Consider the following 26,379-nt stretch of genomic DNA (forward strand, 5'->3'; position numbering starts at 1 on the left):
TTCTAACAATATAGCACAATATATGCATATATCAATTCCACAAAGCCTTGATCAGACCTCATCTGGAGTACTGCATTCAGTTTTAGGCACTGCACCTCAGGAAGGATATACTGGCTTTGGAGGAGGTTCAGTGCAAATTCACCAGAATTATACCTGCATAAACTTGGTTTCTATTCCCTTATGTTTAGAGTGTTGGTGGGGTAATCTAATCGAGGTGTTTAAAATGAGACAGGGATGCGAAAGGCTACATACAGAGAAATTATTTCCTCACATGGGGGAAATCCAGAACAAGGGGGCACAATCTTAAAATTAGAGCTGGGCCATTTTGGAGTGAAATTAGGAAGCACTTTTTCTCACAAATGGTAGTGGAAATCAGGAACTCTCACACAAAAAGCTGTGATTGCTGGGTCAATTGACATTTTCAAAACTGAGATTGATAGATCTTTGTTAGGTTAGGGTATCAAGGGATATGGATTAATGGAGTTGAGGTACAGATCAGCCGTGATCTACTAGAATGACGGAACAGGCTCGAGTGGCTGAATGGCCGACTCCTGTTCTTATATTTCCACAGTAATCAATCCTTGATGCTCGCTATCAGCAACACTGCACGTAAGAATAATTTTCTAAATCTCTTATGAGTGTATTGTTGGTACGATTTCACCTTTTTCTGCAATTTTATTCTCTTCTTCATCTGCTTTTCCTAACTTATCTGCATCCAACTCCCACAAAACTTCCAATGCCTCCTATACCCAGCCAGTAGGAGACACTAAGAATTGCCCAAGCGCAGCCCTCCACTTTAATTTTCCCTTCTCCCTACTAGGAGATGCTGCAGCCTCTGCCTCCCAGCTGTCAAATCGATTGGAGCACCCATCACCACTCCATCATGCCATTATACAATATCTACAATTTTATCGCGAATACATTTTCTTAATCAAAGAATTAGTGAAGCAAGTTCCCAAAGCTCATCACGACAGTTTACTCTAGATTAATCTTATCGTCGTGCTTCCTAACAATTAAGGCTTAATGTGGTTTTGCAAATGATTTGATACAGGTCACTGATCTATTTCTTGGATAATCTGTCAAAAGCATCCAGGTTGGTTCAGTGGTAGCATCTCACCGCCGAGTCAAAAGGTTATAGGTTCAAGTTGCATTCCAGGACTTGAGCACATAACCTGGGCTGACAGCAGTACTGAGGGAGTGCTGCATTGTCTGAGGCGCCATCTCTTGAATGAGACTTTAAACCAAGGCCCTGCCTGGTGGACGTAAAAGATCCCACACCACTTTTTATTTTGAATAGTTGGAATAGAGAATTCCTTCATTGTCCTGCCCAACATTCATCCCTCCACCAACACTACCAAAATAGATTAACTGGTTATTTATCTCATTTGCTGTTTTTGGGGGCCTTGCTGTGTGCAAATTGGCTGCCATGTTGGCCAACAGAACAAGTGACCACAGTTCAAAAAATATAATTCATTCATTGTCAAGTTCTTTGGAGTATCCTGATGTAAAAGGCACTGTACAAAGTTTCTTTTCTTCCTTTGTTTACTAAGTGCAATGCAAGGCTTTATTTGCAGAAAAATCAGATGTTTTAAAATACAGTTCTAAATTATGTTCCACAAATAATCATTTTGTCCTCCTAAATATTAATTTTCACTACCTAGGCTAAAAAAGAAAACATTCCATATTAGCACATGCTGCCACTTCAAGTGTAGCTACAAGCCTAAGCTTAAGAGGAAAGGCAGTTCCACATTTAAATCTTATGATGACAATGGTGATGACAGAGGTATGAATTTTAAAGACAATTTGAGGTTTCTAGCTATGTCTATGAACTGGACACCAGAGAATGCTACCTATTTTGCTTTCTCTGAGCAAGTCAAAAGGCTGATCTGATGTTGCATTCACAAATCCTAACATTACTTGGTTAACCTTTTTGTTTTATCTTAATATAGCTAACGTATTTATATGCAGTCCCATACATTTTAGAATACATTGGAGGCCTCTCTAATCACACAAAGATCAAAGTTAAAGCAATAACATTACAACACTCTCAACTGGTCCTTATCAACCACCAGCACAGCACATCTTTTTTTTCATCAAAGGAAGTCTATTTATTTTATTTGCTCTGAGCCAGTTCTATTCAGCTTGTTAACTCGATCATACGTGACTGTTTAACTTACTGACGTCTGAGGAGTTGTCCTTATCTCTCCAACAATACGTTGTGTCTTTTCCCTGTTTACGTTTTTATGTTTGCCTTGGAAAGTTTCCCGTCAGATCATGGGAGTCCTGTTGCTCTCTTCAACTCCTAATTTGTCTTCACTCTTGGATTTGTACTTTCACCTTGGGGAAGGGGCTCCCTTTCCTCTAACCTCCTCTTGCTCCTTGATCTAACTTGTTTTGTTAATTATTATATAGAAGGGTTCAGTTTCTCCATTGTATAGCCAGCCTTGAAACGTTTTGTGAAAACCTTTTCTTGCACATTGGTTCTTTCATTCTTATTTGTTTATACCGATTTTTGTATTGAATTGTACTTTCCCTATTCAGTTTAAGAAAAAGTCAGAACCTAGTATGATATCACATATGCAGCCGAAAGGTGGACAAATAGGTCCTGAAAATGGCTACATCTCATCACTCTGATGTGCAGCCTTAACGGAACTGTAATTTCCTAGGTAAGCTTCTCTTACATCTTCTTTTAAAGCTCTCTCCCACAAGGAAAGGTACAATGACTCGCATTCGAGAGTTGTCCTCCAAAGTATCACCCCTTCCTAAAAGCCATTCAAGTGCTGCCATCTTAAGTATGGGTCCCCTGGTACTAAACCACTGAAAGTGGATTTGTTCAAAGTCAATGCAAGTAGGAACTATCTGAATCAGATTCAAATAGCTCATCTGCTTCTCTCCTATAATTATTGCCCCCTCTGGAATAGATATGGAAGCATTGGCTTTAGACCAAATCTCCACTGCACTGATGTCCAGATTAAGGGCTTCTTATATAATCACCAATGATATAACTGATCAATACTTGACCCTTATTTGGATCAAAAACACAAACCTTCAAATTAGTTACATTTCTAAATATGCTTGCCTAATACCAAAAGTAAATACTAATGGCAGGTCAAGCTTGAATTCGAAAAAAAGCATTTGGGCCACTATGTTAAACTTTATAGGTCCCTTGTCGAACACAATTTCAGTAGCTTTTCCCTTTTAGGAGTGGGAAAAACATCTGCGGGTTGATTAGCTGTAAAATGTGCACAGATAATGTTCTCTGCATACTTTTTGCAGCTAGATGATATACCATCATTATTGCCACTGAGAGTTTTATTAGTTCAAGCCAATGAAGACTTCTTTTCAATCTCTCTTGAAACTACCAGTACTACTGAAACTATGGTAGCTTCAATTGAAAGGCATCATGATGATTACAAGTTATCAGAAAGTTAATGCAGATGTTCAAGGTGAACTTTTGCATCCAATTGAATTTTAATAAAGATATTTAATGTTAAAACTTTACACTGAAAATAACTAAAAGTTAACAAGGTGAAAATGTATGTAGGACCATTTCAGAAAGACATCAACATACTACTAGTACAACTGATGCTACAATATGAGCAAAAATAATTTAAGACAACACAGAAGTATACCATGTACTATACATAAGCAAGTTTTAAGCATTCATTAAAAATTCTGTACACATCCAACTTTCATGCTTTAAAGCTATTCACAATATATATCAACGATTCGGATGAGGGAACCAAATGTAATATTTCCAAGTTTGCTGACGACACAAAACTAGGTGGGATTGTGAGTTGTGAGAAGACAAAGAGGCTTCAAGGTGATTTAGCCAAGTTGAGTGAGTGGGCAAATACATGGCAGATACAGTATAATGTGGATAAATGTGAAGTTATCCACATCGGAAGGAAAAACAGAAAGGCAGAGTATTATTTAAATGGTGAGAGATTGGGAAATGTTGATGTACAAAGGGATCTGGGTGTCCTTGTACACCAGTCACTGAAAGTAAACATGCAGGTACAACAAGCAGTAAGGAAGGCAAATGGTATGTTGGCCTTCATTGCAAAAGGATTTGAGTACAGGAGCAAGGACGTCTTACTGCAGTTATACAGGGCCTTGGTGAGACCACACCTGGAGTATTGTGTGCAGTTTTGGTCTCCTTACCCAAAGAAAGGATAGACTTGCCATGGAAGGAATGCAGCGGAGGTTCACCAGACTGATCCCTGGGATGGCAGGACTGTCTTATGAGGAGAGATTGGGTCAACTCGGCCTGTATTCACTTGAGTTTCGAAGAACGAGAGGGGATCTCATTGAAACATATAAAATTCTGACAGGGCTAGACAGACTGAATGCAGGGAGGATGTTTCCCCTGGCTGGGGGAGTCCAGAACAAGAGGTCACAGTCTCAGGATATGGGGTAGGACATTTAGGACTGAGATGAGGAGAAGTTTCTTCACTCAGAGGGTGGTGAACCTGTGGAATTCTCTACCACAGAAGCTGTGGAGGCCAAGTCACTGAATATATTTAAGAAAGAGCTAGCTAGATTTCTAGACACAAAAGGAATCAAGGGGTACGGGGAAAGAGCGGGAATATGGTATTGAGATAGGGGATCAGCCATGATCATATTGAATGGCGGAGCAGTCTCGAACGGCCTACTCCTGCTCCTATTTTCTAAATCTCAAATTATGTAATGAACACAGGTATCATTCAAAACTAGATACTTCAATATCTGAGATGTCACTTTCCAAATTCAACACAAAATTTAGGCATTTACCTGTGTCTCTATTCCCTGCTCAAGCAAACGCTTAGCTTGATTCTCTACCTCAAGTCGGGCTCTTGCAATAAAAAGAAGATCATTTTCTATAACTTCAATCCCGGAAAGATCAACTCCTTGTGAAAGATAATCTGCAAAATAAAAGGCAAAAAAAGTCAATATTTTTCAGTGAATCCCATTTGAATGTTGAGGACTTATCAGTATTTTCCCTCTCCCGGCAGCTGTATCACAAATGAGATGCGATGTAAAGCTTCCTTGTTACTTTATCAATTATGGGGAAAGAATTGCTTCAGTCATTATGTTTAGTTACAATGTCGCTACATGGAGCAGCCAGAGCAATTTCTCCCCTCATACATTTATCTTCATTCTCCAAAAACCACCAGTTTGATATTTCCATTCTCCACATCAGCTAACTTTATGGGCAATACATCTCAATTTACATATTTTAGCATTGCTGATCCACCATAGAATTAACGCTCTTCAAGTCAATTTTCAAACAAACTTGGAGACAATGTTCTGCATGTACAGGGTTCCACGAAAATAGAGTTCGTAGCTTTCTATAACTAGTGTGACGGGCAGTTTTCTTTATATAAAATCATCACACACTTTTCAAAATTTAACCCGTTCTAAACTAAAGGAGATCAACTTACAGCCCTGGATTAAAAAACATTTGTGTATCAAAATTATCAATAAATCAGTAATCATTTTGCTTTTAGTAAACACTTACTTTGTCTGTCTCTCCCTCTTACTCTTTCCTCTCCGACTCAAAAATTTCATTAATTAGAAAGCTTTACATTTTCTATCAACAACAAAATGCTGGTGATAATTAGAGGTTTCCTGTTTGCTTTTTTTTAAAAAACAAAAATAAAGAACTCAAACTAGGAGGAGGAAAGGCCTTGTTTGTGTGCGTTCTCTCTCAGCTTAATGTTTTCTGAAGTCTATAAAGATTTTTGATTCAAACACCAACTAAAGCTGCAACAGATGTGCAATCAGCAGTCTGTATTTTTTCTCTCTCACCCACACACATACAATCAATAGCACTCAACATAAATTTTAGCCGAATAAAGCTTTTTAATTTTGTGCTGATATTTTTTTCAAACAATTTTGTAAAACAACCAAATATAAGTTATTAGAGGCTCAGAGAAGCATCTTATCATTTGGCTGGCTTAGATGCTACCGATGCATCCTGAAAAAATGTGCACACTGCACATGCTCCTACTTTAGGATCTGTCCCCAGATAACTGACCATTGAGCAAAAATATCAAATTTAAGCCTAGGCTTTTGGGAGAGGCTACAGTCTTCAAGTAAAAACTTTGATAAAGTTATTGAGAGACACAAAAACAGTTCATTTGATAAATGTAATCATGTTACTGTGAAATATGTTTCGAATTTTTTTTTCTAAAACCTTACTTCAGACATTATAAATTTCAGTCACTGAGAAAAAAAATGGCACCACAAACTTCGCTCCATTACCACTAATTCAATCTTCTCCCCAGCCACACACTCAGGCTAAAGCAAACTGTTCGCAACCTTCACATTGTATCCAGCCGAGTTGTGCTTCAGACCCGTATTGTCTCCATCACAAAGACAGCTTACTTCCACCTCCACAACATTGCCCACCTCCGTCCCTACCTCAGCCCCTCCAATGCTGAAGCCCTTTTTCATGCCTTTGTCACCTCCAGACTTGATTACTCTAATGCTCTCCTTCATGACCTCACATTCTCCACCCTCCATAAACTCCAATTTGTCCAAAGTCCTGTTGCATATATCTTGTCTGCACTATGACCTACGCACCCATTTACTCTAATCTATGGATTCCCAGTCCCCAAGTTTAAAATCCTCATCTTTAAATCCACCCCTCGACCTCGCCTCACCCTATCTCAGCACCCTCCTCCAGCCATATGCCCCCCCCCAAACTCCCCATTCCTCTGATTCTAGCATCTTATGCATCCTCCCCATCTCCACTCACCCCACCATTGGCTGCACAGCTATCTACAATTCCCTCCATAAACAACTCCGCCTTGCTATCCTCATTTAAAAACCTACTCAAAGCTCTTCTCGCCAACCAAGCTTTTGGTCACACCACCCAAATCTCTCCTGCCATATGCATTCTGTGAAGCACTTGGGATGTTTTTCACTTTAAAAGGTACTATATAAATGGAAGTTGTTGTAGAAGGTTACAATTTAAGGTGCATAACAAACTTCTGCAAAGCTTCTGCATATCCAAACTTCTTTGCATCATTGTGATCCAAAACTGAATTGTGGCCATTTTCACAATGTGATGGCTTGTGCTCTATGCTTGGCAATGTTCCATGCTAAAATAACTTATGGGAACCTTTTCAAGTGTAGCCTGTAGTTTGTGATGTCATCAGGAAATAGTCTTTGTTCCTCAATTCACTGAAGATTATTTCCTAATTAATTCAATTTTCAGCATGTCTGAAACATTTTCTCATATGTAATCAATGACTACTATGATTTCAGTCCAAGCATATAAATCTACATTATTTTACCATTTTTTCCTGTCCACTCTGCTATTGACTCCACTGCATGTTGCTCTACTCAGTACTCAACTCTACATTATCACATGTATTTGCCTTAACTTTGAGTTTAACAACTTTAAATCTTAACCACTGCTCCCATTTTCTCTTGGACAGCAGGTGCTTGTACTGGAGGATGGCTGTACTAGGGCCACTGGGAGTGGAGGTGACGTGGGCTGGTGCTTGGGTTGGGGATCCCCTATCTGTACACAGCTGGTGGGGTGGTCCGCACTCCTGGGATCTGCCTGCCTTTCTTCCATCACATTCCCGGGGCACAGCAACCTTTTCCGCCTTGCCAGATTTTCTGCTGTAACCATTTACACCTCCTCTGGGCTCATCTTTTGTTTCTATACTTGTCCCATTATCACCCCTTTTAGCGTTGCACCACCATCCTTTTATCATTTAATCACTCCTGTCCTCCACCCTATCATAGCCTTTTGTGCTTTCCCTGCCCATCCCCCCACCTTTTCCCTAGCTCTGTACTTGTTTAAACGATGTTCATCTCCAACATATGTTGTGGTGAAAAGTCATCAACCTGAAACGTTAACTGTTTCTCTCCACAAAATTCACCTGAGGAAGGAGGAAGCCTCCGAAAGCTTGTGAAATTAAAATAAAATTGCTGGACTATAACTTGGTGTTGTGAAATTGTTTACAACTGTTTCTCTCGCCACAGATGCTACCTTACCTACTGAGTGTTTCCAGCATTTTCTGTTTTTATGTTTATCCATCTATTTAAATTTGATTTTTAAAAATTTTAATATTCTTATATTATGGCTCAAGCCTCAAATCATATGGCATTGCTCCAATGTGTCTCTTTCCCATGGGAAAACCTGTATAATCTTGCAGCCCAGATTTAAGAATATATAGTTAGAAAAGCAACACATGCAGATAATGCAAGATACTTGCATGTCGGTCACAGGGAAAGGATGCATGATATTCAATATAGAACTTAGAGTTGAGTGCCAACATTAACTAAACCCAAAGGCTGAACATTGATCTGCTTCAGACCGAGCCTTGATCTACCGATACTGAAAATATGAAATGACTAGTCTAGAAATTAGGGAGCAGGTTGGGGGTACATACTCTGCGCCTGAATGGTGATGCCCGAGGTGGCTCTGACATTGGGCCTCATTATAATGAAGCTGGCGAGGCGTAACAGCTCACTGGCGAAGAGGACTGCAAGTGGATACGCAAATCCAGGGGTCGGGGTGAAACCGGGAAGGGGGGGGTGGGGTGGTGGTTGGATCAGGGGTTGGGAATGGAAGCTGGGAGGGAGAGTCAGATAGGGGGCCTGGGGTTGGGGAAATCGGGTGTCTGGAGTGGCGACAATTGGGGGGCTTTAAATGTGGGGTCGGGAGATGTATTCCTGCTCCTCCTGGCTCTACATTCAGGTAAGTAAATGTAAAACAACTTACCTTGTAGGTTGCAGTCGATCCCAAGGTCTGGTTTCCCTGAGGGCGGTGCGCGGGCTGCCTCAGAGCAAACTAATCTTGAAGTGGAGGCCTCAAAGCCTTTCGGCCCCTTATTTGCAATGCAAAAAGTCTAACACCTGCTTCAGGCATGGGTAAAGGACGTCGATTGTTTTTCCTTTCCCAATACGGCAAGCTGAGCACTTGGAGCTGTAAATGTGCACGCGCTTCCTGCCCGCCATATTGGAGGCTAAGTAAGCCAGTTAGCGCCCAAAAAATGGATGCTGTGTGGCCAAATTTATAGGCCTAATGCAACACAGTCTGACTGTAGTTGCATTATGAATATCTTCAATCTATTGCTGAAACTCTAGAGAGTATCAACAAAAGACCATAACTACACACATTTTGAAGCATAAAACACCGACTTAAAATGAACAGAGAAGTCCTTTCTCTTAAAATGACTAATGCCAACAATGAGAGGGAAAAAAATTTGCTGTGTGGCTCAGGTGAAGCTAGTAGGAAAAAAGTCTTGACCGTGATGGCTCCACCAGTATGAAACTCTCAAAGGGAGAGTAACTATTCTTGATATAGGAACAGGAGTAGGCCACTTAACCCCTCGAGCCTGTTCCACCAGTCTATTAGATCATGGCTGATCTGTAACTCAACTCCATTTATCTTTCTTCTTTCCATATCCCTTGATACCTTTACCTAAAAATCTATCAATCTGTCTTAAAAAATTTCAATTGACTCTGCAACCACAACCTTTTGGAGGATAGACTTCCAGATTTCCACTACCCTTTGTGTGAAAAATGCTTCTTGATTTCACTCCTAAATGGCCCAGCTCTAATTTTAAGATTATGCCCACCATTGTTCTGGATTACCCCACCAGAGGAAATCGTTTCACTGTTAGTATTCATTCGAATCGCTTTATCATTTTAAACATCTTGATTAGATAGTCAGTTAATAACAGACTACTTAGTTGCATGCAAAGGTTAAAACAATTAATATTTATAAACTTTTACCATCTATAAATTAAAGAAAATGTATAGGGTAGGTGTTTTCCCCTTTTGGTATACTAGGTTACATAACAGGCGGTAGCCACTGGCAACTATAACAAGGACACAAGTTTGCCTGTGATGGCTGCTGGAACAACAGAAAGACATGAAGAAATAGTAGCCGTTACCAATAGCAAAATCACAGATTTCCTGTGACTGAATGAAGCCTGCAGCAGATGAAAAATGGGTGCCTTGCATGTGAAATTCTGTATTTAAGATACAGTTCTAGGCAATGACATTACTTGTAAGAGTTTTCCAGAAGAATCAATCTGTGGTATCCCATATTCTGATACAGAATACTGAAGTGCAATTGGTGCTGTGGAGGAGGGGCACCAGGATGAAGTATTAAAAAGGAGAAACAAGGTGCACAGAGGACTGAGACAAACAGCAGTAGAATAAAGAGTAGTTCAGAAATGGAAGGGATCAGACAGGGGGTAAATGCGATGCAGACTAGGATGGGTTTGAAGTGCATAAGTGCATGGAGTGTGGTAAATAAGGTTGGTGAGCTGCAGGCACAAACTGCCATGTGAGATTATGATATAGTGGCAATAATGGAGACCCGAGAGTTTAATATTCCTGGCTATAAACATAAGAAATAGGAGCAGGAATGGGCCATCCAGCCCCTCGAGCCTGCTCCGCCATTCAACAAGATCATGGCTGATCTTCTAGCTAACACCATTTTCCTGCACCATCCCCATATCCCTTGATGCCTTTAATATCTAGAAATCTATTGCTCTCTGTTTTGAACGTACTCAATGACTGAGCCTCCACAGCCCTCTGGGGTAGAGAATTCCAAAGATTCACCACCCTCTGAGTGAAGAAATTTCTCCTCATCTCAGTCCTAAATGGTCTACCCTTTATTCTGAGACTGTGACCCCGGTTCTAGATTCCCCAGCCAGGGGAAACATCCTCCTTGCATCTACCCTGTCGAGCCCTGTAAGAATTTTGTATGTTTCAATGACATCACCTCTCATTCTTCTAAACTCGAGAATATAGGCCTAGTCTACTCAATCTCTCCTCATACGACAATCCCACCATCCCAGGAATCAGTCTGGTGAACCTTCGTTGCACTCCCTCTATGGCAAGTATATCCTTTCTTTGGTAAGATGACCAAAATTGTACACAATACTCCAGGTGCGGTCTCACCAAGGCCCTATATAATTGCAGTAAGACAAAGTATTCAAGGAAGATAGGGAAGTGGCAGAATTGGTCAAAGATACTGCTACAATACTGGAAAGGGATGATCTACTTGAGGGTTCAAAGACACAATCTATTTGGTTTGAAATAAGGAATAGAGGCACTATTATGCTACTGGATGTACATTATAGGCCACTAAATAGTGGGAAGGAGATAGAAGAGAAAACTTGCAGGCAAATTGCAGAAAGATGCAAGAATTATAGAGTAGTGATAATGGGGACGGCAATTATCCCAATGTAGACTGGGATAGTAACAGTGTAAAGGGCAAAGAAGGGGGAGGAATTCATGAAATGTGTACAAGAGAACTTTCTTGATCTGTAGGTTTCCAGCCCAACGACAAAGGAGGCAGTGCTGAATCTGGTTCTGGGTCATGAAGTGGGACAAGTTAAGCATGTTTCAGTGGGGGAGCATTTGGGAAACAGTGATCATAATATTAGGTTTACAGTAGTTATGGAACAATCAAATGTGAAAACACTCATCTGGAAGAGAGCTAATTTCAGTGAATTGAAAGGGGATCTGGTCCAGGTGGATTGGAAACAAAGATTTGCAGGTAAAACAGTAAATGAGCAATGGGAGGCCTTCAAAGAGGAGATAGTTTGGGTACAGGCTAGACACATCCCCACCTGGGGGGGAAAGGAGGGGCATCCAAAGCTAGAGCTCGCTGGATGACTAAAGATAGAGATTAAAATGAAACTGAAAAAGGAGGCTTATGATAAATGTCAGACTCATAAGACAGTAAAGAACCAAACTGAATCACAGAAAATTTATGGGACAGAAGGAGGCCATTTGGCCCATCGTATCAGTGCCGGCCGAAAATGAGCCACCCAGCCTAATCCCACTTTCCAGCACTTGGTCCATAGCCTTGTAGGTTTTAGCACTTCAGGTGCGTATCCAAGTGCTTTTTAAATGAGTTGAGCGTTTCTGCCTCTACCACCCATTCGGGTAGTGAGTTCCAGACCCCTACCAGTCTCTGGGTGAAAAAAGTTTTCCTCAGCTCCCCTCTAATCCTTCTACCAATTACTTTAAATCTATGCTCCCTAGTTATTGACCTCTGTGCTAAGGGAAATTGGTCCTTCCTATCCACTCTATCTAGGCCCTTCAATTTTGTACACCTCAATTAAATCACCCCTCAGCCTCCGCTGTTCCAAAGAAAACAACCCCAGCCTATCCAATCTTTCCTCATAGCTAAAATTCTCCAGTCCTGGAAACATCCTCGTAAATCTCCTCTGTACCCTCTCTAGTGCAATTACAGCCTTCTTGTAATGTGATGACCAGAACTGTACACAATACTCAAGCTGTGGCCTAATTAGTGTTTTATACAGTTCTAGCATAACCTCCCTGCTCTTATATTCTATGCCTCAGCTAATAAAGGGAAGTATTCCATATGCCTTCTTAGCCACCTTATCTACCTGTCCTACCACCTTCAGGAATCTGTGGACATGCACACCAAGGTCCCTCAGTTCCTCTACACCTCTCAGTATCCTCCCATTTATTGTGTATTCCTTTGCCTTGTTTGCCCTCCCCAAATGCATTACCTCACATTTCTCTGGATTGAATTCCCATTTGCCACTTTTCTGCCCAACTGACGAATCCATTGATATCTTCCTACAGTCTACAGTTTTCCACCTCACTATCAACCACACGGCCAACTTTTGTATCATCTGCAAACTTCTTAATCATGCCCCCTACATTTATGTCCAAATCATTAATATATACCACAAAAAGCAAGGGATCTAGTACTGAGCCCTGCGGAACCTCACTGGAAACAGCCTTCCAGTCACAAAAACACCCGTCGACCGTTACTCTTTACTTCCTGCCACTGAGCCAATTTTGGATCCATCTTGCCACTTTCCCTTGGATCCCATGGGCTTGTACTTTTTTTTTTTTTTTGAGTAGTCTACCATGTGGGACCTTGTCAAAAGCCTTGCTAAAATCCACGTAGACTACATCAAAGGCACTACCTTCATCGAGCCTCCTTGTTACTTCCTCAAAAAATTCAATCAAGTTAGTCAGACATGACACAACCTTTCCGTAACAAATCCATGCTGAATGTCCTTGATTACTCAGTGTCTTTCTAAGTGACGGTTTATCCCGTCCCTCAGAATTGATTCCAATAATTTGCCCACCAAGGTTAGACTGACTGGCCTGTAATTACTCGGTCTATCCTTTGCTCCCTTTTTAAACAACGTTAGCAGTCCTCCAATCCTCCAGCACCACGCCTATAACCAGTGAGGATTGGAAAGTGATGGTCCAGAGCTTCCGCTATTTCCTCCCTTGCTTCTTTTAATAGCCTGGGATACATTTCATCCGGACCTGGTGATTTATCTACTTTCAAAGGTGCTAATCCCCTTAATACTTCCTCCCTCTCTCTCTCTCTCTCTCTCTCTCTCTCTCTCTCTGTCTGTCTGATCCAATATTTCACACTTCTCCTCTTTAACTATAATGTCTGCATTGTCCCTCTTGTGAAAACGCAAAGGAAGTGATTTTAACCCCCAAGAATGGGTGGGTTGGAGGCGGGTGGAAGTTGAAAATAGTTGTTTTTTTGGGTCGTAACTGCAAAATTTTCAGACTTTGCATTCCCAGTGGGAAGCCTGTACTTTTACGCACCCACGTTAAACCCGGAAATAAAGACGGGTTGCAGTTGCAACCCAAAAAAACAACTATTTCAACTCCCACCCGCCCCCAACCCACCCATTCTTGGGGGTTAAAATCACCTCCAAAGTATTCATTAAGAACCATATCAACATCTTCCGCCTCCACACATAGGTTACCTTTTTGGTCTCTAATAGGCCCTACTCTTTCTTTAGTTATCCTCTTGATGTATTTATAAAATATCGTTGGGTTTTCCTTGATTTTACTTGCCAATTTTCTTTCAAGCCCTCTCTTTGCTTTCCTAATTTCCTTTTTAATTTCACCCCTGCACTTTCTATACTCCTCTAGGCTTTCTGTAGTATTGAGTTCTCGGTGTCTGACATAAGCTTTCCTTTTTTGCCTTATCTTACCATGTATTCTCCTTGACATCCAGGGGGCTCTAGATTTAGCAGTCTCACCCTTTTCCTTTGTGGGAACATGTTTACTCTGAACCCCTTGAATGCCTCCCACTGTTCTGACATTGATTTACCTTCAAGTAGCTGCTTCCAGTCTGTTCTTGCTAAATCACTTCTCAGCTTAGTAAAATTGGCCTTTCACCAATTGAGAACTTTAACTCCTGTTCTATCTTTGTCCTTTTCCATAACTATGCTAAATCTAACTGAATTATGATCACTACCACCAAAATGTTCTCCCACTGCTACTCCTTCCACCTGCACAGCTTCATTTCCTAAAACTAAATCCAGAACTGCCCCCTCTCTTGTTAGGCTTGCTACGTACTGGCCAAAAAAGTTCTTCTGAATGCAATTTAAGAATATTGTGCCCTCTATACCCTTCACACTGTTTGTATCCCAGTTAATATTAGGGTAGTTGAAATCCCCTATTACTGCCCTATTGTTTTTGCACTTCTCAGAAATTTGCCAACATATGAATACAGAGAGTATATTGGAGAACTGAAAAAGGAAATAAGGGCAAAAAGAGTGTATGAGAATAGATTAGCGGGTAACACAAAAGGGAACCCAAAGTCTTTTATAAACATATAAATACTAAACGGTTGTCAAAGGAAGGATGGGGCTGAATTGAGACCAAAAAGGGGATCTTCTTGTGGAGGGAGAGGGCATGGCTGAGGTACTAAATGAGTACTTTGCATCTGTCTTCACTTCGCTGCCAATGTCACAGTAAAGGATAAGTTAGTAAAGAAATTAGATAGGATAAAAATAGGTTAAAAGGTTAGCAGCGTTCAAAGTAGAAAAGTCACTCGGTCTGGATGGGATGCATCCTAGGTTGCAGAGCGAAATAAGGATGGAGATAGCGAAGGCCCTGGCCACAATCTTCCAATCAGCCTTAGATATCCTTTGATGAAGGTAGTGCAGTTGATGTGTGTATGGACTTTCAAAAGACGTTTGATAAAGTACCACATAATAGACTACTTAGCAAAATTGAAGCCCGTGGGATTAAAGGGGCAGTGGCTGCGTGGATACAAAATTGGCTAAGAGACAGAAAGCAGAGGTGAACAGTTGTTTTTCAGACTGGAGGAAGGTATACAGTGGTATACCCCAGACGTTGGTATTCAGACCACTGCTCTTTTTGATATATATTAATAACTTGGACTTGGGTATGCAGGGCATAATTTCAAAGCATGCAGATGACACAAAACTCGGAAATGTAGTAAACAGTGAAGTGTGAAGTGATGCATTTCGGGAGGAAGAATGAGGAGAAGCAATATAAACTTCACGGCACAATTTTAAAGGGGACGTAGGAACAGAGAGACATAGGGGTGTACGTACACAAATCTTTGAAGGTGGCAAGACAAGTTGAGAAGGCCGATTAAAAAGCATATGGGATCCTTGGCTTTACAAACAGAGGCACAGAGTATAAAAGCAAGGAAGTTATGCTAAATCTTTGTATAACACTGGTTAGGCCCCAGCTGGAGTATTGTATCCAATTCTGGGCACGACACTTTAGAAAGGATGTCAAGGCCTTAGAGAGGGTGCAGAGGGGATTTACTAGAACGGTACCAGGGATGAAAGACTTCAATTACATGGAGACACTAGAGAAGCTGGGCTTGTTCTCCTTGGAGCAGAGAAGGTTAAGGGGAGATTTAATAGAGGTGTTCAAAATCATGAAAGGTTTAGATAGAGTAAATAAGGAGAAACTGCTTCCAGTGGCAGAAGGGTTGGTAACCAGAGGACACAGATTTACAGTAATTGGCAAAAGAACCAGAGGCGAGATGAGGAGAAATTTTTTTATGCAACGAGTTGTAATGATCTGGAATGCACTGCCTGAAAGGTTGGTGAAAGCAGATTTAAATAACTTTCAAAAGGGAACTGAATAAATACTTGAAGGGGAAAAAATTGCAGGGCTATGGGGAAAGGGCAAGAGAATGGGACTAATTGGTTAGCTCTTTCAAAGAGATGGCCCAAATGGCCTCCTCCTGTGCTGTATCATTCTATGATTCTATGACTGCAAAGCTCCTTCGTTTGCAGTATAAACATCGAGTTTGGTTGAAGCACCAGTATGGCTTGCTGCTCAAATCATAACTTTGTAGTTTAGTTCATTAGATTATTCAGGCAGGGTACACTGAAGATACTCAATGAAGAGTTGTTGTAGAATTCAAAAGAATAAAGATATCTGGAGAAGAGAGTTAGAAATATTTTTCATATAGCATGAATTCTGTATTCTTCAAGTACCTATTCAATTCTTGGTTTCTAAAATTTGATAAACTTGCAATTTTATTTTTTTTTAGTTTCTGTTCAGGTTTGTATTTAAAATTCTGTTCAATCTATGATGAGATCTATTATAAGCATTTGGACATTTTAATATATTTCAATAGCTTTTCAAGAGTATTGCTTACCATTTGGAAAGCAGACATAACAGATTTTTTTTTAAATCACAGGGCCACCTCAAACCAAAACTAACATATATTGCATTACTAAATCACAGCTCTGGAAGATAGTTGCAGCTGCACGGCTCAATGTGAAGACAGAAAAATTATACCAACACTGTTCAAAAAGCAGAGTTTGCCTGCTGTGCTGTATGCAATTAAATATATTTTTCCCTGGGGAATGGCATATTTCAATTTGATACCACGGGCAAATTCCAACTTTGAAATATTTTTTGTTGTAGTTATATTGAGTCACAAAGTTAAACCTCACTTTAGCTTTGTGACTCATAATATAACATTCATTTTGGGTCAAGATGGTACATTCATTTAATTCTTCACGTAAAGGGATTTTCAAGAAAGTAGCCAAAGAAAGGCACTTTTTGGGAGGCAGGTGGACAACGAAAGATAATTATGGTACAACTACAAGAGAAATTCTTTATTCAGTTCTGTTCAAAGTCAAAACTCTATTTATCCTTTTTAACCATATACTGCATCCAAAAATCTGTAAGCCATTCATGGGTAACAATGTTTCCAGAGGTCCAGACATCATCCTTTTAACTTCTATTCTATTATACATGACCATCTAATTTTTACAGGGCAACAGCAAGGCTAGACAGATTACTACTTCAGTACAGATCAAATACAAACCAATGAATCAATTGTCATGTCTAAACCTCAAAAGTCTATTTAAGCAAGTTTGCTGCATTTTCTTAAGCTGATTTCTAGAAATACAGCTCTAAAAAGCCAGAATTCCTTTTTAAAGTAAAATTAAACTGCATAATTTTTTCTGTTTATTTTTCTTTATACATACCACATGATATTCAAGTTTAAATTCAATGACATGTAGTGGGTATTACTAACGCTGAGTGTTACCCATCATCAACATAGGTTAAGTCACATTTTTATCTTATATTACTAGATAAAACTTATACTCATGGTTTCACTTGGTAATAATGGTCAAGGAGAAATAATTAACACTATCAATCAATTGCCGAATCCATTGTATACAAACCTACTTTGCATCATCTATCATGAGATGTAACAAATATAGAAAAGATTTTCAGTGTAACTAGGCAACTAGACTAAATTATTGATGAAATGATCATCAGCAAAATAATTACCAACTTCCAGACAAGGTATATATTTTTCTTGTAAAAATGTCACTGTGAAAGAAACGTCAGCCACTCCTGGCCACAATATTTAAACAGCTTTAAAAAACAGCCAAGTTAGTTTCAAAAGGAATTTAAAATAAAATTTTAGCTAAAGGTTTATTTTTGAAATACTTCCAGTCAGCAGACAGCTTATATTTTTCTCTGTAGGTCAGGTCAAATTTATTTATGAATTTCCTTTTTTTTAAAAAAAAAATCTCAGTTATCAAACCAAATATTTATTGAACTTGGTAAAAAAAAACACACCCCTTTGCACGAAGAATTGGACAAATCCATTATGGTTAGCAAATCAAAACAAATGCATACACTGCAATTCTCTGCAGTAAAGAGAAGCAATGAGTCAAGCTGTCATTCTGTGAATGCCGCCCACAATTACTTCATGCTGCCTTCCCACTCCAAAAAGGGCTAAATCTGAATGTGATCTCCAGAGACATAAGGCTGCAGCATGTTACTTTCATTAGGTATTTTCAGAAGCTTATCGATTTCTTAGTTTAGAGAAGCAACAGCAACCTACTGTGATAGGCTCACAAGCTTATCAATAGTATGTGCTAAAACAATGACAGTAGAAGCAGGTTTTGTTTAAAGGATCAGCTGTAGAAACAGTTCTTATGATACTCTTCATACTGTACTCTGCTAACAAAAGGATCAATCGTAAATAACCTGTATACAGAATTTTTTTGATCTTCAGCTAAGGTAAGATGCTTTCATTTTTCTGTTGCATCTAGTAGTTAAGGATACACAATTTTTAAATGCTAACAGAAGAATTGTTTAGTGTTAATGTTTCTGTCAAATATTTCAATAATAAAATTCTGAAAAAAATATTTTCTAACCATTTTACTTTTCATTTCATAAATAAGCTCTAATTATTAAATTAAAAAGGATAGTAATATTAGCCATAATGTTTATAAAATGAACATTTCCAAATACAAGATCAAATGCTGTTTCCCAATAATAGAGTATTACACCTGCAAAACAATTGCAATGAGCTTCAGAAATAAGTGGAAGGAGCCGATATTGACTATTGCCAATTTTAACTGCTCTTTAAATTGACCGACATTAAAGCAACACATTTTTTTGAAAAATGCATTTTACATATTGCATGGATGATTTCCATACAAGCACACTTCAATTTCCCCTGTCAATTTTATTTGAATGCATTACCTGTAGCTGGAATGTGAAGCCATATTGTTAATTATATAAATGAGTACAGAGCTCAGAATTAAATACAAATCTACCCTAACTAGATCTGCCACATTAGTTTTGTCCAACATTATACATTAGGAAATTAGCAAATCAGACCCACAATGTCAATGATTAATTTTATCATCTAACATTACTATAAATTTCTATTTCATTTATTCATATTCTTGCAACATTAAATGTACTGAATTACCTTCGACCATTAATTACACAAAATATTCTTGACGTCACATATTATTTTTAAACTTGTCTTGTAATTTGGTGCAATAGAAAATAGAATTAAATGAATAATTTACATTTATAAAAATGATTTCTATTCAGATTTGCTGGTATTCATACAATGCAATTTTACTGTTTTAACTTTTACAGATATTTTCACTTAGAGATTTTAAATTGCATTATTATTCTTCTGCTAGAATTATACTTGTTTTATTTATAGAATTTCCCACTTTATTCCTCTACTTTCTCCCTCCCAAAGTACCCCACTACATCCACAGTATCCTCCTTAGTCAGAAGGACAGTATTCTAGTAACGTTGAGATCTTGCAATGTATTCATGTCTCTCCTCAAATAGCATGTTAGTAGGCACACTTGAGTGGGAAGGTCCCTTCTCCAGCTAGTTCCCCTTCCTTTCCCAGGAGACCTGGCCAAGACTGACAAACCAACTTCTTGGGCAACCCCAAGTACAAAGTTCAATGAAAACCAGGATTCAAATTATCTGAACTACTGTTTGCTAGTTAAAGAGTCTAAACACTGTGATGTTACAGCTACCTAGTCACAAGATAACATACAGGTCCAACACAATTACACTGAATGGAAATCAAATAAGATATTTTCTTATAAAATAAAACACAAAACACAATCCTTAATTTTGTTTAAAAAGACAAGTTTGTGAATTGTTTAAGTTTTAACTGTTTTCAAAATAAGATAGTCAACATACAAGTAACAGTCATCTAGTAAAGGTGCATTTATTTTAGCGTGGGTTCAATAATCTCCTTAAATCTCTAGTCTGAAAATGTACACAAAAAATTAACTGGCAACCCTTGCTGCATCACGTACACAGAACATTATTTGACCAGATTTGTCTTTTCTCATTTTTGTAGGGAATGTGAAAATTAAACTACTCAGAAGGACTCAATACTAATGAAGACACCTAATAACTGCAGCAGAAATTCAAAGACCCCCTCACTGATGTCATGTATGTGCCACTAATTGCAGTGTGCAGACTGAATTTCAATTCACAGGATAACAGCAGCAGAGGGGTCACTTATATGGTCCAGATTATTTGAAATGATATGGGACACTGATATTATGAAGAAACCTAATACAATTTGAAAGTATTTACCATCTGCTTTGATCTCTGGTTTGACATTGAAAAGGCATTTTCAGATATTTTTATGCCCCTCACTGCTGTTTTATTAAATGTTATGGGAAGCCCCTTGAGGGGCTATTAAAAAACTGGAAACAGCAGAAGAGAAACAAGACCAGAATCTAGAAAACAGTATTTCAAACAGCTTATTTTGTTTCCTGTAGCCATGTCTAGGCTGTGTACTACATAAAAATAATTTTGCATCCTAATTATTCAAACTACTTTCAGATCTTATTAGATAGAAAGAACATTCATATTCAGCAACTGAAGTGTGTCGAAGGAGTACAACAGCTGTTATTAGTAGAAGTATATGATTTGTACTTAATACATAACATAGTTTGGAACTTTTCATTAATATTGCACATTACTGAAAGAAAACAAATTGCAAAAAGAAGACGCTGGAATTTGACATTTTAAATGGCACACAACACCCAAGTGAATGCCCAGCTTATATTTCTTCAATGACTGAAACACGAATACATTGGTATGCATACCATTAACTGCAAAAGTGACCAGAACAGCTTTTTAAAACTTAGAGTCTCAAAGATAAATGGTTAAAATGTATGGAATACAAATGGCTTTGGGGTCTCAAGCCAGATACCATATTACAACAGTGGTGCCAAATTAAGTATTATATTCTAATTTCATGACGTTACTTATCAGATTCATCAAATCGACTTGAATGTGGTAAGTGCCTTAGAAGCTACAGAAAATTCTAGGGAAAAGGTAAGACACAAAAGGAACTATTTGCTATTAAAAATATACTGCAGAAAAAAATAATTTTGCATTACATTAGTTAACCTCAGTACTGTTTCCATTTGGTCTGTGCCCAAACATTCCCGAAAATTAAAAAAGCAACATCAGATATTCAATTGCACAATATATTAGCACATTCTGGAATAGCCATCCTCCAGAGATCTGGGCCTGGAATATAGAACAGTACTAAGAAAAGAATAAGTGAAAATGTACATTGCTCCACTGGACACAATTTTGGTTATGATTAACTTTCATTTGTTCAAAAGTAATTCCCCAACAATTTATGGTGCAGATACGATACAGTTCAGGAGTTACACGCAAGAAATTACTTTCATACAATGGTATAAAAAGTTCAAATGCATTAAATTTAAGTTGCACCTGCAGTTTAAAAGAATCCAGTAGTCTTACAAAAATCTGATAGGACTACTAATTCCAGCAAGGCTTATTAGTTAAGGGTGCATATTAGGAGCTGGTTATGTTCCCCAGCACCCTGATGGTGTTGATGGACACTTCAAAATCTTCATGTAAGTTCCAGGCTATTTTCCCCTCTCTAGGCAGCCCACTCAAGTCCCAATTGTAGATTCCCAATGTAACTCTGATTCTCCCTCCTGGATAACAAATATGCCTCAGCAATGTGGCACTATTCTCTCCTACTCTCAACCTTGCAGCAAGGGAATGCTACTTGAAGGGAGGGCTATTCCAATCTCCCTTGTACTCTGAAAATAATCCAACACCTATAATGATAAAATACACCAGCTTCCAAACACAAGGTTGAAATAGCTTACCTCCCAGAAGCATTATTTAGATTTTGCTTGCTGCAGGAGTGAGCACTGCTTTTATTACCCAATTATATTAAAAAGCTAGGAGGAGGAACTTAAAAGCACACAGGGGGAGAGGGGAGATCTTAAATGACACAGAAATTAGAAATATGGATTAGTTGGAAGGCAGCACAAAAAGGCATGTGGGTGAATCACAAACATGGAGCGAGGAAGATGAGATTTCCAGATCAGAGGTATGGAGTGGAAGGGAGAAAGGAGAAAATAATGACTAAATACCACTGTCTCCTGTTTTTCCCATGCCATCAACTCCAAATGCTACCTCTTTTTACATTAACTTGTGAGTACATTTTATGGTCATTAAATGGAGCTGCAAGAGGAAAGCTGGATTTGAACTTTGGGATTTAAACTCTCAGATTTAAATTGGGAAAATTAAAAATGGATGATGGTGTACACCATTATTCATTCATATATAAATGGTAGACCCACAAGTAAAACTTTGTGAGCACTTGTGTGAGGCTATTTTTCATACCAAGCCAAACAGTATTTTTTGCTTCTTTACCTTGATTAACTATGTTAATAAATGTATACCTGCGCCCAATGCAAGTGTAGTTTTAGCAATACTCAACAGTGTAAGAAATAATGAGTTAATACAAGCAAATCACTACATTTTAATAATTTATATTTAATTCTTCCACCATAAATGGACCATCCTTTAAGTGAAAAGATAATAAGTAGTCCTGATTAATGTGCAGTACTGTATCTTCCAACATGTATGTTGCTATTTAAATCTGACCAGCAGAGGGCAGTAACATTACATCTTCAAACATTACTTTCACAATTATAAAAGAAATGCAATTTTTCCAAGAGGAAATATATTATACACACATATATAGTGCCAGCAGGCACTACCGGATAGCAGTAAGGAGCAGGATCCCTTGCCAATTTCTCTTCTTCCTAACCCAGTGATACGGTGGCTAAACATGGTCACCATTGCTGAGATTAGCTAACCTAGGACCCAGCAAGTTTGCATGGCTCAGTGAAACATAATACGGTGCATTTAACCACTAAGTCATCAAAAGAGTTGCCTAGGGGACCACTTTACATTGAAAATATTAGCCAAGTTAAAGAAAATATTTTAAGAACTTGTATCTTGCAGATTTAACCAGATACACAAAGATCTAAAAGGAGAGTGTAAATTCCCCTCCCAGAGGAAACTTGTAATATCAGGTGCCAATCACATGCATCTGAGCTAGGAAACTTCAGTATCACCCAAGAATACATCTGGAACCTGAAAAATGACATCCACTTGATTCACTAATTTAAAACATATTTATCACAGAACACCCTGTAATGTTAAATCTGACATTTTGCACATGTTTTCCCATTTCTGTAAAAGTCAGAACTGACTGAATAGCTGAAATGCAATCTACAGTGAGTTCTGTTAAACAGTCCATTGGACAGAATATCACACATGCTCTCCCTGCTGTTGTATTCAGAATGTATATTCTAATTGGAGGAGAGGTGTTCCGATCTTATGCATTATTTAGCAATGAGTGCCATTTTTACACTGGTAACTAATGCTTTTATAAACCAAACCTGGAGCTCTTCACCTTAAATTAGCATTTTCAGTACAATGAAATGGTAGAGGGTAGATAGAGGTTAGAGAAATGCCCGACCTACTACTGACAAATTGCATTTTATCCAGTATTAATTTGAGGGAGGAGAGGAAGAACATCTATAAATATGTAATATGACCTACAATGTAGGCCCAAATACTATTATAACTATGGCTATTTATATAGATTACTGCACATAGATTTCAACCACAGTATCTTACAGATACCAGCTTTGCATTATAAGTAAACTTAATGAATATGATTTGAAAGTGATTGATTTTAGACATTCATTATTGTGTGAGAAAGAAAGAAGACATTATTGTTATTTATCTAAAACATATATGTATGGTATATAATGCGTTGACTAAATTGTACAAATAGATCAATTCCTTATGTAATTCCATCACAAATAAATCTCTTCTTTAAATCTAAGATGACCATATAAATCTCAACTTTTATATCGTGATCCGGAACTAAATATTAATTATTACTGATAATCGCTCTCCAATTTAAAAGCCACAAATAGACAAACAATCACTTGGATTCAACTGTAGCAAACAGAACTCTATAGCAGAAACACTCCCAAATTTTAAGTGATTTTGAAACACCAAAGTTAATAAAGTTGTACGTGTAAGGCCAAACAGAAAATTGTGGAAAGATTTTTGAGCAGTCATATTTGATATAAGTTAGTATAAAACAGTAGAACTTAATGCTCTTATTTACATTTTCAGGATTGATCAAAATCACCAACTACAGGGAATGTGCCTCTATCCTATTTTACAAGTCACCATGCAGTCAGAAATCAATTTAACAGTTCGAGATGAGATACATAATATCAACGGCAATACATATTGGACTCTGCCCTACCCAGCAAGTTTTCAGGCATCCCTTACTGGATTTTTGGTACTGGAAATTGTGTTAGGACTCAGCAGCAACTTGACAGTATTGGCACTTTACTGTATGAAGTCAAACCTGATTAATTCAGTCAGTAATATTATCACCATGAACTTGCACATACTGGATGCCGTTATATGTGTTGGATGCATTCCCCTTACAATAATTGTCACTCTTGTTTCACTAGAGAGTAAAACAGCTTTGATTTGCAATTTTCATGAAGCCTGTATTTCTTTTGCTAGTGTAGCAACTGCAGTAAATGTTCTTGCAATCACTCTGGATCGCTATGACATTTCAGTTAAGCCAGCCAATCGGATTTTGACAATGGGAAGAGCAATAATGTTACTAACATCAGTGTGGATTGTGTCCTTTTCTGCATTTACAATTCCTTTCATTGAAGTCAGTTTCTTTAGTCTACAAGGTGATGGAAGCACCTGGCAAAACAAGACACTCTTATGTATTGGTGTAAATGAATACCACAATGAATTGGGAATATATTACCACCTTCTAATTCAGATTCCCATCTTTTTTTTCACTGCTATTGTAATGTTGATAACCTACAGCAAAATACTTCAAGCCTTGAACATCAGAATAGGATCACGATTTTCAACTAGGCAGAAAAAAACAAAGGGAAAAAAGACCATACCACTAAACACACAACATGAGAATACTGATCAATTAGAAGGTAACAGAAGGCACAATGTAATACTAGGAGTAAGAACTTCGGTCTCGGTAATAATTGCCCTAAGAAGAGCCGTTAAGCGTCATCGTGAAAGGCGGGAACGACAAAAAAGGGTTTTTCGAATGTCCCTTTTAATTATTTCAACATTTCTCGTTTGTTGGACGCCTATATCAATTTTAAATACTGTCATATTATATAAAGGTCTAAGTGATGTTATGGTAAAATTAAGACTGTGCTTTCTAATCATGGCTTATGGGACAACTATATTCCATCCTTTACTATATGCATTTGCAAGGCAGAAATTCCAAAAGGTCCTCAAAAGTAAAATGAAAAAGAGAGTGGTCTCAACTGTTGAGGCTGATCCCAACCCTAACAATGCAGTAATCCACAATTCCTGGCTAGATCTCAAAAGAAACAAAAAATAATTCTCAATAAAAATGAATTTAGACAAAAATACCTGCTTCAGAGACTGAAAACAACTAATATGAACCAACGGCTTATCATCAAATGCTGGAGGGAAAATAGGTTGCAATTGTTGGAAAATCTGTAAATGAAAGAGTAATATTACACTGAAAAGTACAGTCTACATTGACCCACTGATAAAGTACAGAGTCGATTTGAAAATCAAATGACTATATTGTGTAGATGCAAATATGTCACCTAATTATAACAAATGTTATATGTCATATGACTGTCACATTGTATGGCTTTACTTATTATTCCAGTTAACAAAAATAATTTTCCCTGTCTACCTAAAATAGTGTCACACCATTACAAATTAAACCATTTAGAGTGTATTGTCTTTCATTGTGTATTGTTTTTGAAATCTTTACTGAAAAGTGCACTTGTGGACTTGTAAATAATATAGAAGTACTGCAAGCACAATGGCTCAAAGCAACTGAAGACCAAGAGAAAATTTGGAAAGGAGCAACTCAAAAAGGTAATGCCCTGACTGAGGTCCAACTTCACGGTTTTATTTGCAACGGCTCAGTTAGTAATATTCTTGCCTCTCAGTTAGAAGGTTATGGGTTCAAGTACCATTCCAGTGCAGTACTGAGGGAGGTGCCATTAAACAAAGACCCCATCTACCTGTTCTAGTAGTTCACGTGAATGTTAAAGATCCCATCTTACTGTTCAAAGGGCAAGGAGTTCTCCAGTGTCCTGGCTATCATTCTTTCTGCAACCAACAGATCAACTGGTCATTCTTCCCAGTGCCGTTTGTGGGATCTTGCTGTGCGCAAAATGATTGCTTACACAGTAGACACCGCACTTCAAAGGAACTCATTGTATATGAAGTGCTTTGAGGCATTGGAGATAAGTTCCGAAAGTGTGGATTGAACGATGGAGAAGAAATCCAGAGTTCACTATCCATTTAACTTAAAAAATGCCTTGTTGTGTTACTTTGGAATGTTCCATTATAAAGCTGTATTATATATATATATAAAAAGACGAGCAGATCTCCCATACATTG

At 38.3% G+C, this 26,379-nt stretch overlaps 2 protein-coding genes across 3 annotated transcripts in view; one reads left to right on the forward strand and one right to left on the reverse strand.

Moving 5' to 3' along the window:
* Window positions 1–26,379, reverse strand: part of cog5 (component of oligomeric golgi complex 5) — a 148,843-nt gene that overhangs the window by 96,109 nt on the left and 26,355 nt on the right. For both annotated transcript variants that reach the window (XM_068004865.1, XM_068004864.1), the window contains exon 7: window positions 4,774–4,904. In XM_068004865.1, coding sequence (XP_067860966.1) covers window positions 4,774–4,904 — 131 coding nt within the window. The remainder of the gene's footprint in view (window positions 1–4,773; window positions 4,905–26,379) is intronic.
* gpr22a (G protein-coupled receptor 22a) lies at window positions 20,559–25,333 on the forward strand. The gene is made up of 2 exons (XM_068004869.1): window positions 20,559–20,574; window positions 24,090–25,333. Exon 2 carries the CDS (start codon window positions 24,092–24,094, stop codon window positions 25,331–25,333), a length of 1,242 nt encoding a protein of 413 aa, XP_067860970.1. The 5' UTR covers window positions 20,559–20,574; window positions 24,090–24,091.

The sequence above is a fragment of the Heptranchias perlo genome, chromosome 24 (assembly GCF_035084215.1).
Source record: "Heptranchias perlo isolate sHepPer1 chromosome 24, sHepPer1.hap1, whole genome shotgun sequence".
In the NCBI taxonomy this organism is placed as follows: Eukaryota; Metazoa; Chordata; class Chondrichthyes; order Hexanchiformes; family Hexanchidae; genus Heptranchias; species Heptranchias perlo.